We start from the raw sequence: 19,505 nt of genomic DNA, 5'->3' as shown, positions 1-19,505 counted from the left end.
TATCTGCGTTGGTTGGACCTATACTGCCTGCTGCCACCCTGATAAGCGGCTTACTCTCATGCTTCTCTCCGCTCTTCTTCGTTCAAGCGTACTCACTCTCTCCTCTCTCTCTCTCTCTCCCTCTCTCTCTCTTTCTGCATCCCTCMCCCCCTATTCCTAGGACCCTTTCAAGCCACGAGAAAGAGATAGATAGAGAGAGAGAGAGAGAGAGAGAGAATAAGAGAGTGAAATCGACGACGACGACGACGACGACGACGATGAAGAGGAAGGAGGAAGAAGAGGAGGAGGAGGAAGAGGACAACGACGACGACGTTGCTGCTTTCCACAAAATCATGCCGCAAGAACGATGAGAAGTTGAAATCGTACGCGGAAATGCGCTGCTATCTTTTCTTTTCATCTTTTTATAACCTTCTCCTCTACCGATCTAATTTATTTTTCTTCTACGGTTCGTATCGTCAAAAAATATCATTTAATATTATCGGAGTTCGGTCCGTTATCTATTGTAAGGTAATACAAATGTTTGGACGTGTTTTTTCTTTTCTTTTTTTTTTATCATAGTATCTACGTTTTTTTACGTTCCTTTATGTTTTCTTAACGATTGCGTTACTCACGAAGCCTATATACAAGGAGGACAATCGAGATACGCGTTTTCGTACAATTCGTGTTGTTGAAAATAAGAAAATACCGAGTACGATAATTTTCTACGAGGGCGGCGGTGGTGTTCAGAGGTTCAGATTTAAGTACGTCTGATTTTATAAATAAACAAATGAAATAAATAGTGCAATTAGTGGCAATAGAAATCATCCTCTCATAATGTATATACCTACACACATTTATAACACTGCGATCGTCCTCCTTGATCAAGTTCCGTTGCGTTACTCTTAAAAAAGATTTAAAAAGAAAAAAATAAAAGAAAATACCCCGAAAAAGAAAGTTTGAAAATATTGGGTTAGCAATTAAATGATTGCAAATTTTAAATAAAAAGGAAAATTCTAAATTTTTATTGATAAATATATCTTCATTCAATTAGGTACTGTCAATTTTTGTCGATGACCTGTTCCCATTGTGTCAGGCAGTGTCATAATTCCACGTTCATAAAATTTCTGACCTTTGCTATCAAAAAACTGAATTAAAAAATGTGATTTGTCTATCGAACAAAATCCGCAATCACTTAGTTACCAACCGAATATAAAGAAAGGGGCGGGGAGAGTCGGTAGGATTTATTACCACTTTTTTGATAGAAACGAAATAAAAAAGAAGAAACAAGAAAAAAGAGAGAAGAAGCGAAAAAATAAGAGAAATGTGTCCTCGAAAAGGATCGGTATAGTCATAACGACGAAAGACCGAGTGTCTATAGTTAAGAAGCCCTGAGTTTACCGTGAAGACTCCGCTAAGGCTTCAGTCGATGCATCGATTTGCATGACAATCAATAATGGCTCTTCTATCGCGAACAAAGGGAATTTCTCGTACGGCGCACAAGAACGCGCGACATTTCACCAGCGAATATTATGGTATTAGCCTTTGAACGATGTTTGGATTGCAAAATGCCAGACGATGCTATTAAAAGAGTTAATATCGAAAGGAAAGCCAACGAAAGCACGTGGAAAGAGAGATCGGACTAATGTCGAATGATTTGTGTCTTTCGGCTTTAGGACGCACGGACGGACGGACGGTCTGATCCGAGCCAATACGGAATGACGATTGGATTTATTTATTATTACGAGGGCGCGAGACTTTGATTACTATTAAATCGTCCAAACACATATTATCATATGCATGCCGAAATATTAGATTGTTAAATAAAAAATAAACAAAAGTGAAATGTCTAATTAAATCGACTCGGAAAGAAAAAAAGGTGTTTCGTGCACGTGCAGGTAGGTAGTGTCACCTTGCGGTACTTTCCTGAATCGAGTAAATTTCAAAATAAATACACAATATTATAATATACCAATAATTCTTCTCTCTTTTTCTGATGAAAAATATATTCCTGTTGTGAAACGCTTCGAATGCGACAGATATAATAGAAATCGTATGATAGATAAAAAAATGATAAAAGAAATTTACCTTGTGGAAATGCAAGGCTATGTTCCAACGGGTGAGGATGGGGGTGCCCGTGACCAGCAAGAGCAAAATGCGTCGATATCCCTGAATGGGCAGCTCCAGGATGCGGATGAGAATGTGGATGTGGATGCGTTCCAAATGCCATAGCAGCGCTACTGTGGGGGTGGTATTGATGACTTCCGGTTGGGGTACAAGTGGCACCCGCTGCCTTCAAATMCCCCGCCATATATCCCGCGAGGCAAGCCAGGTCACCCGCCACCGTTGATTCGTTATCGCTCCTACTAATGTTGCTATTGTTATTTTCTTTCCAATTACACCCACTATCACTATCACTTCCACAATTGCCAACGTATTCTATCCTTCTGTCCGTTCTATTGTTCTCGTACCAAAAACAATCTTTATTGTTACAATCTTGAGTTATATTGAACTCTGATTTTTCTATTTTCACAGGATACTTGTAGCTCGTCTCGTCGCTAATCACGAACTCCTCCACCTGCAACTATTACAAAAATTACTGTTATTATTCTTTTTCATTTGCTTCTTTTTCTTTCTAAATACAATTGATAAAGGTCATATATGTTATTGTGAAAAACCAAAATTGGAGAATGTTAAGATTCACATGGTAAATTTCGGTCTTTCACGGTAACATATTATATACTTGTATCACGTAGAAAACTTGTAACAGTGATTTCTTATAAATTGCCAAAAAAAAAAGACAAATTCAAATATAACGAAACTGTATTTAAGTTTATTGAACTCGTCGGATCTCAATGAATCAATCCAAACTTGCATGGATTCACCAATCGCAATATCTCGGTAAGATAAACGATTAAGCGATACAAAGATGATAATTCTCTTTTTACTATTACGATTATTAATAAACATACAAGTTGAAATATTTCTAGCTTCGTTTACAAGTTGTTTCATAAATATCTGAACGAATTTGTCAACGAAGGAGACTATTACAATAGCAGATTAAGATTGCGCTTAATAAACGTTTGTATAAAAAGACTCACCAAAATATTTCCCTTCGGATACTGCATTAAATTTGTTTTATAATTTTCCAAAGAATCACAACTTTAGTTTCTTTCTCTGAATGGAAAGAGGAGGATGGATAGTTGGAAAAATCACTTCCGTACTAAGAAAGATGTTTTGAAAACACGATTGATAATACCACTTACTTAAAATTTGAAAGTTTTTTCGACACGGGAAGACACAAACAAACACGTATACTCCTGATATGGTCAAATAGGCTTACTTTTACTGCTACTACGTACGTAGCAACAAGTTTCTACGATGGTCTTCCAACCCCTTTCAATCTTTCGGTCAAAAACGGGGATGGGGATTCTATAGAGGTATCGATAATATCGCACTATTTTTATTTCTTCTTAATATTGTTTCGAATATGACGAAAAAAGAAAGAAAGGAGGAAAATTAAAGGAGAATCGAAATGAAGAAAATTATAAGTGAGTTAAGGATGCTGTTGAACTATGGACAAAATTAAGGAATAGTAAGGAAAGTAAAAAATGAGAAGTAAAGTAAAGGAAAACGGATATTAGAGGATTTTAGGGATTCACACACTGACTTATATACGTCTGGCCAGTTCAAAAGTCGCTGTTAAACTGGACTGAGCTGAAGTTCTTTAAATGATTTTCTAGACCCTTTCGACCTCAGTTCTATTCAAAAACGGGGGTGGGGACTATGTAGTAGAATTGAGTAGAGAGAGAGAAGTGGGCAGGTATACATCAATGGGCAGAACCATCATTGGGTCCCTTCGTTCTTGAGAACAAATTCTTTGTTCGAGTTATTTTCCTAAAAAAAAATCTATTGGCGAATAGGCCAATATATTTAGCCAATAGGCAATATATAATAGGCCGTAATACTGTTAACGAATTCTACCACCCATTTTAACAGAAATAACATGGTAATCTATATCGCATGTTACAAATGCAATAGATTTTATGTTTCATCTAATATAAGTTTCTGTTGTAAAAATATATATATATTTTTTTTTAAATCCATTCGTAATTCTTTTATTTAGAGATTCGAAGGATCCATTTTAATCTTCTACAATCTGATAAACTATTTAAGAAGTGCTACGAAATCCTGTAGATATACTATAAACCTAATATAAATCCGGCTTATCCTTAGTGTTAGCGGTTAAAATACCAAACAAATCGTATAAACATATTGACCCGAACAAAAAATCCTATCACACCATTTACTTTTATGATCCCAATGATTGTCCCTCGACAATCGAAACAATTATCGAATAAAAGCAAATCCAATTGTCCCTATTATCGCAATACCAAATTTCCCTATTAGCAAGATTTAAGAGTTAAAAATAATAAAAATTAAAATTAAACAAAAAAAAAACAAAAAAAAGAATAAGAAGAAACGAGAAAATGGTATCACCAACTGTCGAAGAAGAAGCTGAAAACACGAGTGAAAACGATAAGAATCGGCCGATCGCGATTAAAGATCGAGAAGAATTTCTTGGCAAGAGTGTTAGCGCCGTTAAGTCGATTACATTTTCGTAGGATCAACCAAGGTCGTAAAGAAGGGTACCACTCAATGATCCTCTAGTGGATCAGAAGAGGGTTAGAGAGGAGTCAGTCGCGTGCTAAACCGGAAGAGATGAGGAAGAGAGAAAGAAGGGTGGAAGTAAGAGAGGAGAACCATGCTAAAAAGCCGACTTATCCGTGAAACTTAACTTCCCGTTAGACGTTAAACGGTTAAACAAACTCGGCTCTCTCTCGCGAGAGAGAGAGAGAGAGAGAAAGAAAGAAGGGGGAGAAAGAAAGATGAACGTAAAAAGACGTTTTTATCCGGATTGTGAATAAAGGGCCGAACGAACTATGCAAGATAAGAGAGAGAGAGAGAAAGAGAGAGAAATATTTTCTATATAGGGTGAGATGCACATAGGTAGGTATGTTTACACGGGAGCATTATGGCGGATAATGTTTGTTATAGGCATCTATGCACTCTCTCTCTCTATCTTTCTCTCTCTTCTCTCTCTCACACACACACACACACACACACTCTTTACAGTCAGGAGAGCCGAGGCTATCCGACGTTAAAAGGCCAGTCTGGTCGATCCGCTTACGCCGGATGAGGCTCAAATTGAGTGAGAGATAGTGAACTCTCGTGCAACTCGTTGCATACACATCACACACAGCCGGCGGTACCAACCGATGACGACACAGGTATATGGCTGCTCGTTATCTAGGTGACAAAACCATGATAACGTTGAAGAACATTCCTTGCCGTACCGCATAAACATCAACGAAATAGTTTCTCACTTGCTTCAAATATATCAATAAGAACTTTCGTATAATAGAGACTCGAAGGATTACTACGAATCATTGAAAAGCAATATCATTTCGATCGGAAATGAAGTTAAAACGTGGGGGATAAAAATTTATAGACTAATAATTAAACGATTATAATATTGAAATAATTTACTAACGATTTATCGCATTATGTATGAGAGATTCTTGGCTCTTTTTTTTTTTATAATTATAAAGCACGTATTCTTCTTCCGTCGGTGTATATGTTGTGGACGATGTGTTTAACGAGGTTATTCTATGAAATATACGAAACATTTGTGACATTCCTGCTTACTATACATACTGTCCGTTTAACGTAGAAATTTTATGAAATAAATAAATTCCGTTATTATTAAATTTGAAAATAATTCAAAGAGACCGAAATATATTATAGCAAAAACGGATGATATTTTATATCTCAGAAAAATCTTCAAATTTATTTCTTTTCTTCCAAAAGGTAAGAAAAATGTCAATCTTTAACCATTGTCAGTTCCGAATAAAGAACTTTGAATAGTATAACAGAACTTATTCATTGCTATGTTTATCTTGGTACAGCATGAAAAAGGCTAGTTTAACTTTTCTTTTCTGTAATTCCTAGAAGGGTTTACTAAAATAACTATGGTATAGGCAAATTTTATGAAAGATAAATTAATTGTTAAGCCTCTCGTTCTACGACCGTGTTTTCCACTATAGTGTTTCCTGCTGAACATGCAGGAACAAAACAGCACCGTTCGTCAACGGGCTGGATTGATTCTTGAGGCATTTTTTTTGCTGATATTGAGGGTATTATATTTTGTTCGAAAGAAACAATACATTAAAACTACACGTCTTGAATTAGAGATACTTGATGTGCCATAATACAACATACACTCGTCGTATGTAAAATACGAATCATTTTATGAAGAGCGACTATAGTTGCCGCGTATAGTTGCGAAAGGGTGTAATAATAAATATTTTGCAACAAAATAAAAAAACGTTGTTTTTTAACAGACCTTGGAAACGAAAGGACGAATCCATCAGGCGTTCCTCGACACCGATCGTTCGTTAATACTCTCAAACAATTGCGGTGAGAATATTTCCGTGAAAATCGGCCAGGTTTGTGTCAACGTTTCAAGAGGAACGTCCTGAAGCTTTCGGTAAAGCCGATTAGTATTACCACTCGAATTGTTTCGACGAAACATGGAAACTACCAGAGAAACTTTCTTTTTCTCTCTCTCTCTCTCTCTCTCTCTCTTTCTCTCTCTTTCTCTCTCCATCTATCTATCTATCCTTCTCTTTACTCTTATACATTATTCGTACACGCATTTATATCATCGAAACGAGATTGATAAATTTTGAGGAAATATTTTTGTTCGATGGATCTTTTATTTAAATAACGAATTATCAAATGAAAAAGTAAAATGCCTCTTTTGTGTCTTTCTAACCTCTTTAAAAGTAAAAAAAAAAGGAAGACAAAAAATCGATAACTGGAACGACAAAATTGTGATCGGCCTGTGAAAGAGAACATTTCGATGTAATTTCGAAAAGTTCAGCAGCGTTTTGGATGGGTCGATGTTGTGAATTGTTACTCTCTCTCTCTCTCTCTCTCTCTCTCTCTCTCTTTCTCTCTTCAGATATTTTCACGTATACATTCGTATATACATGCAGGGAGTGATAGTATGTGTATCATCGGCCGGCTGGCAGGACCGTGTTAAGCCGATTAGCATTTCTGTTTCAACGACTTCGGCATAACGAGAAAATGAGGAGAAAAATTCCCTAGTTCTCGATGATGTTTAAAAAATAAAACGAACGATGCTTCTTATTTGTTAACAATTTTTTTTTTTTCTATCTTTTTTCAATGAAATATAAATATGACTAATGTGGAAAAACGCGTGCGCGCCAATTTCTTTTCTTAGTATTTGTCTTTTAATAGAGGCATTACTCATACAAAGCTTTTTCGATAATGAAATGAAAACAAGAGGAATGATAGATATAAATCGCGTTAAACGACACTTTGATCTTTTAACTATGAAAATAATTATCCGGTTAACGTACATATCTACGTAATACACATATTACTTAGCAACATTGTTTATCTGATCTGTGCACACGAGCGTAAATTTAACTTCCAACGAATGCGTTAATTAAAATTGTTCGATGCAGTCGTCACGAAAGAAATCTCACTCCGCTGTAAGTACGATTGTTTATATATCACCATGTACTCCCACACATATGTATATAATTTTAAGCTGGTAACATATTCGTCTGTTAACGCGTCGGCGTCGGCGTCGGGACAAATTTTTGCGTCGACCAACCGCAATGTGTTAAAATAATAAGAAACGTTTAGTGAAACACACAGGACGCTTGAAAAAGTAACACGTAAACATGGGGAAAAAAACTGACGATGATAACGAAAGAAGAAAGAAAATGTAAAAGGGAGATAAAGTATAATACAACAGTATTCGAGAGCGTCAATGCAATTAAAAACGTTTAAGATCGCTAATTAATATTGGATTAAAATTATGAACAAAATGTCATTTTCCAACAATTACAAGCAACACGTGTTGATAATAATATTTTAAAGAGATTTATTACACTTAAAATGCATTTCGTTTCATATTTCTTAGGTCTCTTTCAAAATCGTTCTCATTCCTGCGTACTACGGTGGAGATGATGAATGGGAGATTAAAAATTCAAATAAATTCCAATAAGAATAATACGAAAAGAAGAAATTATATAAGACAGAAGAATGAATACAAAAATAACGTTAAAAAAAAGAACAGGACGAAGAAAGTAAACAACGATTTTAAAAAATCAGTTTAATAAAAAAATATCTAAAATCAAATAAAAATAACATTCGCCCAACGTCGGATACTTAGGGAAAAAAGAAAAAAAAGAAAAGATGAGTAAGCGAGAGAAGAAAAATAGAAGAAAATGGATAATATAAAAAGAAAAAAAGGCTGAAAGAGGAGAAAATTCAAACATAGACAGAGAGAAAGACAGAGAGAGACATCGAAGAATAAACCCTTACGCAAGTCAAAATGAACGTAATAAATAATGGAATCGATTAAGAAATAATTTTTGTTTAAACGACAATGACGAGTGAAAAACATTCTACCGGAAAAAAAACAAGGAAAAAAGTCAAAGAAAAAAACCAAAAAGAAGAAGAAGAAGAAAAAGAAAAGATGCTAGGAAAACTATAAGAAAACGTATAAAGAAATAATAGTAGAAGAAGAAGAAGAAGAAGAAGAAGAGATAAAAGGTTGGATAGATGGAAAGAAAGAAAGAAAAGTATAGGATAGGATAGGATGGAGGAGAACTTTTTGCGCAAGTCTCGATGGACGTGGACGAAAGAGGAAGGAAGAAGGCCGACGGGGACGGTGTAAAAAAATCCATATGAAGGTGAAAAGAGGAAAACCGGATGGGGTCGTTCGCTGGAAGCGCAAAAGGCTAGGCTGAGCCCTATGCGCACGCTTCTCTCTCTCTCTCTCTCTCTTATATGTATACACGAAAGAGAGAGTGAGAGAGAGAGAGAGGAAGGGAGAGAGAAGAAGTGGAGGGAAGGTACAACGAGTTTGCGCGGTTTATTCCTCCTCCTGGTCAGGCTCCGCCCTGATATTTCCCTCCTCCAGAACGCCGCTCTTGCCCTTCGACTTCCTCTCCTGGACCGTGCTACCTAACCACATATATATTACACACACACGCACGCATACTCGTTCGGTACACTCCAGGCATTACGGGCCCTAAATGGTAGTCGCCGAGAATCGAGAAAAAAATGTCCTGCTTGGTATCCCAATGGTTGAGAATAGAATAGAGAACGACAGATTCACCGAATATTTTTTAACCCCGAAATTATATCTAATTTATTTGGAAATGTTTGAAAAAGTATCATCATTTTTAATTGTATTTTGTAAAAGTTACTATCCGTTCTTTTGTATCTTTATTTTTGCTTGCATTTTTTATCGAAATTCTAAACGGTAATCGTGGTTTCTACACTTTTTTTCCTTTTTCTTTTTCGTCATTTTCCATTCGCTCGTAGTTTCTCACAATAATAAATAAAACCTGATCGCTAGTATCATTCGACGAGAAAAATAATCATTTTTAAAAAGAAAGGATTCATAATGTCGAGAACTTCGAAATAGAAAAAGAAGGGTGATAGAAAAAAAGAAAAAGAAAATAAAAGAAGGAAAGATAGAGAGAATTATTTCTTTTTTTTTCTTTTGATGCCGGTTCTCTTCTATCTTCCAAAACCCTCCACCCACTCACTGTCTTCGCTCTCTCAGATAAACCAAGCCGTTAGTAATAAAAGAAGATACGAATTCACACGAGAGGAAGGTGCGCGCGTGCGCGTCTGCTTGTAAAAAAAAAATATAAAAAGAAAAAAAAAAGGAAGGAATACAAAAAATGTATTAAAAAAAGAAACCGGTGGGGCGGGGGKGGGGAGGAGGGAATATTAAGCGTTCTCGTGAATTTACGAGGGACTTGCAAGAAGAAGAGAGAAGCAACGACGGGGATCATCTTGAGGCCCCTGTTTCTCTCTCTCTCTCTCTTTCTCTCTCTCACTCTCTCTCTTGAACTCGCACTCGCACTCCCGCGTTTCTTCTTTATATTCCCGAATACTCATCGTGTGTAACATGGTGGACTTAGAAGAAGTAGCGGGGATAGAAATGCGAGAGAGTTGAAGGTGGTATGAGAGGGATGGAGGGAGTGAAAGAGGAAGGCAGGCTAGCAGGCAGGCAGGCAAGCAGGCGAGGGGGAGGACAGGGTGGGCCCTTACCCCCTCGACGAATTTATAGAGGAGAAATTAGGAGGTTTATAGAAGCTGTGCGCGGTAGCTAACCGTAGATCATCATTAGAGGCCCAACTGGGCTGCTATGTACGGATACATATGTGCTTCGAAGGTGGATACATATTTACTGGCCTGGCTGGGGCTCGCACACAGGACAGGTATATAAACCCAGGATGCTCTTAGAGAAGACGAAGAAGAAGAAGAAGAAAGAGGAAAAAAAAGGGTACGAAGCTTCTTCTTCACTTCGTATATACTCTTTTTCGTTTTCTGGTGAAAGTATACACGTATACTTATAAGTATATAAGGGAAAGAGATAGAAGATACGTTTTCACGATAGATAGAAAGAGAAAGAGCATAAGCGAGGAGGAATATCTTTCTTCGATGCGTTCCAACGTGACACCAACGTTGGATAAACTCGCCTTCGGGCATATCAGCTGCTCGCATACGCTTATTAACAGAATGGCCGCTTCTCGTTGTACTCTTGGGCCCGTGCTCGCTTATCCGACGACCCCAGTGAAGAAAGAAAGAAAGAAAGAAAGAAAGGAAGGAAGGAAAGAAGAAAGAGACAGAAATGGAAGTAAAAATGAACTTTCGATGGTGGTGGTAGCAGCACCCGGAGAATTTCGGAAAAAGTTACGGGTGACCGAGGAGAAGTCCCATATACCACCACGGGACTTTCTTCCCCAGGAACAAATATTTGAATTCAAATTATTTCTTATGGATATATGTATATGCGTATACGTATGGGTAATGAAGTCGATGAAAGATTTCTTTCCTTGACGTTCTCTTCCCATGTCTTTTTCTTTCTTTTTGTTTTTTCATTGTTCTATTTTCCTTTTTTGTCTCCTCGTAATTCGGTTACATCATTTTTAACATCACTTTCTTTCTCTTCGATTTATGTTTTTTGTCGCATAATATTAATAAATTAAATTGAATTATGATAATGTAGAATGTAGTTTATAACGAATTTAGATTCGTCAAGAGGTGAAAACTATTTTAGTGACTTTTCTAGTTACCTAATCAAGTACTATATACGAATGTATGTAAGGATTAAGTTTAACTGCGAGAGTGAAAGGATGGTTGATTCGAATCGAGGAATTACTCTCGGATCATCCTTTATCGAACTCGAACTATTAGAAAGATATAGAAAAGAACGTTACGCAAGGAATTGCCAATCTTCATCTCCTTTATGCATACATTCATATTAACATAGTTAACTTCTCTGTCATTTCTCATAAAACTGTTCTAACGATGATCGACGTTTCCTCGTCATCGTACTTGAATAAATTTCAAGAAAGAAATTTTAAGAAAAAATAATCAATTATTGAAAAAGTTAATTCGTTTAAAATCGTTGAAAATTATCTTGAAATATTTTCATCTATTGCACGAAAAATTCGACTAAATTCTCGAATGATTATATCAATAATGTGGATGAAAAAGAAAAAGAAGAGAAATTTATCAGGAAAGGTCTTGGTGTTAATGGCGATAGAACCACGCCTACAGAAGGAACCCACACAGGTAGATAATGACGAATCCCATCTAAAAGATTTCACCTACTAATCGAATGAATTAAATCGATCTCGGTCATTACGTGATATCTTATTGCTCAACCTGATACCTAACTAAAGAACATTGGCCACATTTTGACTAACCTTTTCACACTGTTTCCATTTCAGGTTTCAGTTATGCCGTTGGATTCATCACATGCAAAACAATTCCATAGAAATTCGTTAAGACAAATATTCCCCCCCCCCCAAACAAAAATGTCATCTATTAATCTCGAACGAATAAAATCTCGATAATAATTGATTTCTCACATAGCTCGATTAAAATTTATTTAACAAATTATCGAACGATTCTTTGGCTAAATTTCGGATAAATCGTTTCACAGAGTTCGATTATTGATTCCTCGTGCAAAATAAATTCCGTAGAAGAAACTCGTAATGACAAATCCCCCGTTTCGAAGAAAATTTCATTTATTAATCGAATTAATAAAATCTGAATCATTAATTGATATCTCTCATAGTTGAGCTTAAATCTATTTAACAAATTATCGAATGATCCTTGGCCAAGTTTCTGGTAACTGTCTCACACAATTTCCATTGTAGATTTTCTCTATAACAGGTTGCAGTTTGGCTAATGATTCCTCGTGCGAAACGATTCCCTCCCTAGAGTGAGGTTCACGACAACGACAATGACGACGACGACGATGAGAACGAGAACGAGAACGAGAACGAGGACGAGAACGAGGACGAGGACGAAGATGAACGTAGGTGGGTAACACACAGAGATCTACCTGGACCGTCGGTACGAGTACGGGCTGCCGCAGAAACAGTTAAATCTCTCGTGGTGGTAGCAAACACCATCAGTGCTAAGCCACAAATCCAGGCTTAACGTGAGCCTATGAATTGAATTGGTTAAAGCCCGCGTTAAACTGGGCTCTCTCCTCAACGCAGTCAGCAAGAAGAGCCGAATATCTATCTCATTCTCTCTCTCTCTCTCTGACTCTCTCTATCTCTCCATCTCTCTCCCCCTGTCATTCTCTCTGCCATTCTCATACTCGTTATCTAGGTTTTTTCTTTTCTTTACTTGCTAATCTTATGTTAGACCTCTCGTTACCCTCTTTTTCATCTATCCTCGTTTCGCTATGTTCCTTTTTTTTCTCTCTCACTTTCATGCACAAGCACATACCCCAGCACACACATACGCACACACACATTGTCCTTTCTTTTTTCTTTTCTGTCAAGAAAATGTTTCTAATTGACAAAAGCATAAGATTTCTCGAGCGGTAACAACAAAAACCCACTCTCCTTTCATTTCGTTGCTACTTAGATTTCCTAAGTCATTAAAATATATTTTCTTATAAATAGGAGAAAAAGGAAAATATTGTCCGATTGGGTACGTATATATATATATATATTATGTTCTCTTTTGTAACTGTCAATATTATCCTTCATAGTAAGGGTTAGGAAATATCTTTCCGGGAAATCTTTTAAAGGACTACAGCGTATACAAAAGGATCGATCTTTTGAAGAACTACCGAAACTTATTCAATATATATTTGGACTCGTTCCAAAACTTGCGAATAGCCAACGCTTACTCTAAGGATTAAGCCTTTGCTTTGAACTTTACGCGTGCTTTCTTCTTTGATATTTCTAAGAATGAATCGGCCACTTAATTTACTTCTTCAGAAAAATGAATTCGAATCTGAATATCTGGAAATTTTATAGAATATGTAGTTTTAAAAGAATCGTTAAAAGGCAATGAAAATATTTGTTACCATTCAAAGAAAAATTTTGCAATTAGATCTCCATTTAAAAAATAATTACAAGGGTAGATAAATGTCGAAAAATAATTGTATTTTTTCTTTGGAAAATAGACGCATGAACGTGCAATAAGAAGGAAAGAAGGAAGAAAGGAAGGAAGGTAAGATTGAACAAGGATAGATAGAAGAAAGAAAAAAAAGTAAGGGACTGAAAAGAATAACGACCATGTGTTTCCTAAGCAAACCACGTTTACCCGTCGATCATTCGTCGTCGTCATCGTCGTAGTCGCCGTCGTTCTCTGAGCAAACAAGTTTTACAGGGGCTGTTACAAACGAAATGCCAAATTGTAACAAACTGATCTATAACTAAATTACACGCTTTCCTGTCTGTGAGCCTTTGCTCTAACTGTAGCAATAGCAGCAGCTATATAAACACGTCAGCACCGTATTGTTGTACGTATCCTCCTCCTCCTCCTCTTGTTCAAGTCGACCTCCATAGGTACGAACTTTTCAAACTATTGTCCAGGCTCCCCGCGCTGTTGAAAAACCTGACCCATCTTTTTCTTTTTTTTTTTTCTTCACATATGTGTACGTTTCTATACTTATATACAGGTATCTACTACCAACGTGCACGTAAATATGTAACCCATCTTTTTACTCGTACCTACGTGTCTATACATGTACCTACGTAAAGTAAAATTCGTTTCCGGAAGCATGCCGGGAGTACTTTATCGAAAAATTCGCCCTTTTTTTTTCTTTCTCGTGTGTGAGCACAGGTGCTAAATTTTACGACACGGTCGAAAAAGTAAGAAATCTCATTCAAAGGAAGAAACTCACCCGCTGCGAAGTCTCACGACGAAACTTTTATCGGTTCAAATTTTCTTGCGGTGGAAGAAAGAGAGAGAGAGAGAAAGAAAAAAAAATGTCCTAAAGACAGATCTAGAAAAGAAAAAAAAAAAGAAAAAGAAAAAAAGAATTCGAATCGGTCGGGGGAATGACTTCCTCCTTACTCGGAATATTCTTCTTCTATTCGTTCCTTTTTTTTTGTCTTCTTATTCTTCTTCTATCTCATAAACGATGACTTCCTCCTCCTGGGCGTATTAAAAATGGCGGAGATTCTAAAATTCGGAAGTAGGAATAAAGAAATAAGTAGGATCATCATCGTCGAATTCGAATATAATTCGAGCTGTTATCTCGATCCCAACAATCCCCGTAGCGATCGTTGCACGAATGATCCTCGCTGCGTTCTCGCAGATGTCATTTGATCTATTTAAAGAGAAGAAATCGTTTGGTAACGTGGAAAATCCTCTTATTCGATTATCGCGAGCAGGGTAAGTAAGCAATCTCGTTGTTTCCGAACGAGTGGCTAATACAATCAAGGGAAAGAGAGAGAGAGAGAGAGAGAGAAAGATAGACAGATTAAACTATGATCCAATCATTATATGTGTCACTCAATTAGGTTGAAGAAAATTCGAAAAGTACACGTAAACATGCACCACCGATCGATCGAAAGTTTCGATAGACGTCAATTACATTTTCTAATCTCTTATAAACAATCTATTGATAAGAGGATGATCATCTCAACTTCATAGAAAATTTGAAACAAATGTAAAACTTAAGTATTGTTTTGATTACGTGTTTAAATATAACAGTTTATGATATAACGATTTGTAGATGTTAAGTACAGTTTTATTATTTTAAAAATATAAGAATATATATGTCTTTGTAATAATATATAAGAGACTCTAAACTTTAACGATCGTGTTGCTGAAGAAGTCCCGATGAAGGGACGAAACGTTTAATAAGATCGAAATAACGTTATAAATTCTTACCCTGTTCAACTTTCCTCTGCGACACATTTATTAATAATTTTATTTTTGGACGCGATAAACAACTAATTGACGTAAAACTTAAGATCTAAGGGGGATTCCGATGTAATATAAAAATGTGAGCGATTTTATTAATTTTTACAAAAGTAAAGTCATATAAAACATGCGCAAGAATAAACAAATGTTAACAAAATGGAACACATAATTAGTACACAAGTGTATAATGCAAATTACAGTAGGTGTAACCTAACATTTTGCCAATAGAGTTAGTTTTCTATTTCGTAAGAAATTATTTTCAAAAATAAAAAGAACTAATAACATAAATCATTTCTTATTGATGGTCTTTGTAATACGAATGCATTGAAAGTTGACGTTTGGTTAACCCCTAATCCTTTTAATCTTAAGTTTTCCAACAAAGATGAAGTTAAAGCATTGAAGATGTTGAATGGTTTTAGATATTCTTCTGAAAGTTTTCACAGCATTGACATTTTTAACAATGACAGTCCCAAAACTTCTATAATTCTGGAAAATCAACAGTTTATATCCTCAATAATAAAAAAAATTTACACGCACCGCAGGAAGTATTTTTCATTTTGACAGCAATATACCTATTTTTGTCTACTATAATAGTATTGTAAAAATTGAGATGTCGAAATGAACGTTTCATTTATTTCTCATTGATGACGATAATGATTCTCGTTAGTTGGTATCCACTAGAGATGCATCATTAAAAATATTAATTTTTTTTTATAATTAATGGAAAAATATACAATCAATTCTCAATAAGAATTGTAAGTAATTTTTGCTGACATGATAGATTGACATGAGTTGTGAATTCAAAAGAATGTTACAATGATAAGTGTAAACGAATATATCTGTTACAGAATAACCACATTACTATTTAACAAAATCTTATTCCTAGATCACAAGGGTAGTACCTTTTTAATCTCCGTACCAAATTTGAGTTTTCAAGAAAATTATTTCTTAGAGGTTTCGAATGGTTTGCTAAACGAATGTTGTAGCGTTCTCGCTATAATATACTAAAAATATTAAATATGTTCCGACTTTTTAGCGTTCACTAAACGTCAAAGAGAAGAAAAAGGAAAAAAAGAACAACACCATGATAAAAATTCTTTCCCCTATACACGGATATTGCTACAGTTATTTTCGTAATATTCAATAGATCGATCTTTTGCCTACCATCATGTCGATCATATATAAATTCTTAATAAAGATACAAAGTGAAATGGAATAAAAGGAAAATAAGAAAAAAGGAGGCAAGGAGAAAAACGGAAAAGCTGAGGGTGGGTTGACGTGCGTTGACGTGTTACTTCGATAAAAGATCGAAAAACCTTTTCATTCGAATTCTTAACAATGTTCGCCTATCTCCGCAAAAAGAAAAAAAGAATATAAGCGAAAGAAAAAAAGAAGGAAAGAGAGAAAGAAAGAAAGAAAGAAAGGAAGGAAGAAAGAAAGGGAAAGAGAAAGCGAGGGAGAAGGGATCGAAATGAAGAATTCCAAGGTTATCCTTTTCTATTTTTCATTACATTCTCTCTGTCTCTCTCTCTCACACACACACACACTCTATTTCTTTTATTTTTCTCTCTCATATCTAAGATGTGTGTTCCTGTTGCTTTGGAGATGCCGAGGCGTGTCTCCAGTACCTTTTAACCATTTGACATCGGCGACAAGTATTCTACGTTCTGCGGGCGTCCCTTTCGTAGGCGCAGATTCCATCTGACGCGTCAACTTGTCGGAGCCACCTCGTTTCTCGAAAGTTGACCGACCGACGCGAGGCCGTGGACATAATCGAATATTCCAAAGTCCGAGGGCATCCTTTTCAGAACCCTTTTTTTTCTTTTTCTTTTTTTTCTCATTCTTTCTTTCTTTCCTTCTCTTTCTCCTTTATTATTATTTTTTTCCACCCCACAGAGAAAGAGAACGGGGAAATATAGGAAAGAAATTATTCGGCTAACCGAACAAATTCGATGCTTTCACGCTTCGCACACCAGCGGAGAGAGAGAGGACGATGTAGAAAAAAAAATGAATAAAAATTAACTACGAAAAAAAGAAAGAAGAAAATATATGTATATAAAAATAAAAATGACGAAAAAGATATTCGCGAATCTTTTGAAAGAATATAAGGCTAGGCGTGTTCTAATACGCATACGAGTGCTACCAGATTGGATCGCATTCTGCGCATCAAGCAACCTCTGGCATTCTCGATTATCGAAAGATAAACGAAATAATCCTGGGCGGGGGCGGGTGCTTTTGAGTGGAAGGTAAGAGGGCTAGCTCGAGAAAATAAACTCTCGACCTGGCTATTATTTCGGTTATCTTTTCCGAAGGACCGTCTTAATATGATATACAAAATCGTATACGTAACCGATTCGATTCTATTATATTCTATTTTATTCTATTCTATTCTATTCTATTAATTTTTTTGTCCTATAAACAATAAAATATTTGAAATGATAGCCTCCTCTCCGATATACGTAATATTCTTAATATCAAAACTTTGAATTTTCTTCTTTGAATATTATCTTTGATGTACACTCGCTCTAGCGACAATTTTATTGGTTCAGTGTTTGAACAAAATCTTCCCGATTTATACGAGGGAAACGGGGTAAAAGAAAAAAATGTCAAAGACAAAATTATATGAAAAGTATTTTATACACAACGTCTTGTATTATTGTTTCTTTTTATGATCATTGGAACCCTTGCAACTTCCCGAACGAAAAAAGCCTTCCGAAAAGATATTTCTGATAATTACGCGTGCACTCGTTTTCTTTTGTTTTTTCTTTAAGCAAGAATTTGCTTAAAGGATAAGATAAACATTTAATTAAGAAAATTCCGTATACGCGCCGTTTTCTCCATTTTCGTTTGATTTGAATTGTTTTTGTTTTTTTTATCGGTACGATCATCTGAGCAAACATCGGAGCATTATTACAAAAATATTAGTTTTGAAAATAGCAACAAATCGATGGCTACTGTAGATAAAAGAAGAAAAAAGAAGGAGAAATAGATAGATGGATAGATAAAAAGAGAATTGGAGAGATGACATTGCGGTCTATTTTCACGGTTGGTGGCGACGGCCCATTGTAGTACCACGCAAGGGCGTTTATGGGGTTTTTGCGGGGGGACGGGGAGTTTCCTGCGCGCAAAGATTAGCACTCCCAATGGGATTAAACGGCCCTTTTCTCTACGGTATACATCGTGTGTGCCACGTGCTCGTATGTGTGTATACACGCCCAACGAAACTCAAAGAGAAAAAGAGAGAGAGAGAGAGAGACAGCACAAAAAAATGAAAGAGAGAAAGACAGAAGGATAGAAAAATGGTATGGGCTGGAAACGGTCTTCTAGCGCGAACAAACCCGTGCGAGAACTTCATGGGGGTCTTCTCGATGCCCCATGAGGATTCCTTCTCATATATATATATATGTGTGTGTGTGTGTGTATACGCATCTCTCTCTCTCTCTCTCTCTCTCGCTTACTTCCTTTCTTTCTATGTAGTTAATCACTAGCAAACGACTCGTTTATTGCTACGAAAATATCTAATTCCCTATTGCTCCTAACCGGGGTGCTAATAGAATACCCGAGATTTTATCCAACAAAGCTAATTCAAACTATCGATCGGGATTGGTCTTATCTAACGTTTCAAACGCGTGCTTGCTTCCTAATATATTGTAGTAATCAAATTTAGATCCGGCTTTGTATGTTACGTCGATGATGAATCTAATAAAGTTGTACGAATATGAAACGCGTTTAAATTCGGATAGATCAGAAATCATATCATTGAATTATATTTATAAAATTATAGAATATATGGTATATTTACACTAAACCTACTGACATTTCATATTCCTACAGTGAGCGATTAAATGACCGCTTTAAAAAAAGAAAGAAAGAAAAACATATATCTTAAAATGGGATAAGATTTTAGCGTCAATTGGATAGCGAATAAAATATTTTCTTGTTTATTTAGAAAAACGAATGACGTACATTTTTTACCTGCGTTTTCTATCGCATTTCTTTTAACAAATTACAGGATTTTTACAAATGACTACATCTTTAAAAATTACAAGATACGTAGTAGATTTAGTGTTAAACGAATTTCGATTTTCTTGGTAAGGTGAAATGATTCGAATAAAAATATTGATTAATCGAAAGAAACAAAATTGTATATTTGTATGCTATGAATAATCTAATGAAAATTGATATGACAGACGATAAGGTGAATATCGCGACAAGTG

The 19,505-nt window shown here is 35.9% G+C and overlaps 1 protein-coding gene across 1 annotated transcript in view; it reads right to left on the bottom strand.

The window, feature by feature from the left end:
* Positions 1 to 19,505, bottom strand: part of LOC106783850 (homeobox protein OTX1-like) — a gene marked incomplete at its 5' end in the record, with an annotated part of 45,476 nt that overhangs the window by 10,461 nt on the left and 15,510 nt on the right. The window contains one exon of the mRNA XM_014742765.1: positions 2,065 to 2,560. Coding sequence (XP_014598251.1) covers positions 2,065 to 2,560 — 496 coding nt within the window. The remainder of the gene's footprint in view (positions 1 to 2,064; positions 2,561 to 19,505) is intronic.

This window comes from Polistes canadensis, unplaced genomic scaffold, assembly GCF_001313835.1.
Source record: "Polistes canadensis isolate GaletaPanama2010 unplaced genomic scaffold, ASM131383v1 scaffold_27, whole genome shotgun sequence".
Taxonomy (NCBI): domain Eukaryota; kingdom Metazoa; phylum Arthropoda; class Insecta; order Hymenoptera; family Vespidae; genus Polistes; species Polistes canadensis.
This window is presented reverse-complemented; position numbering and strand designations above follow the sequence as displayed.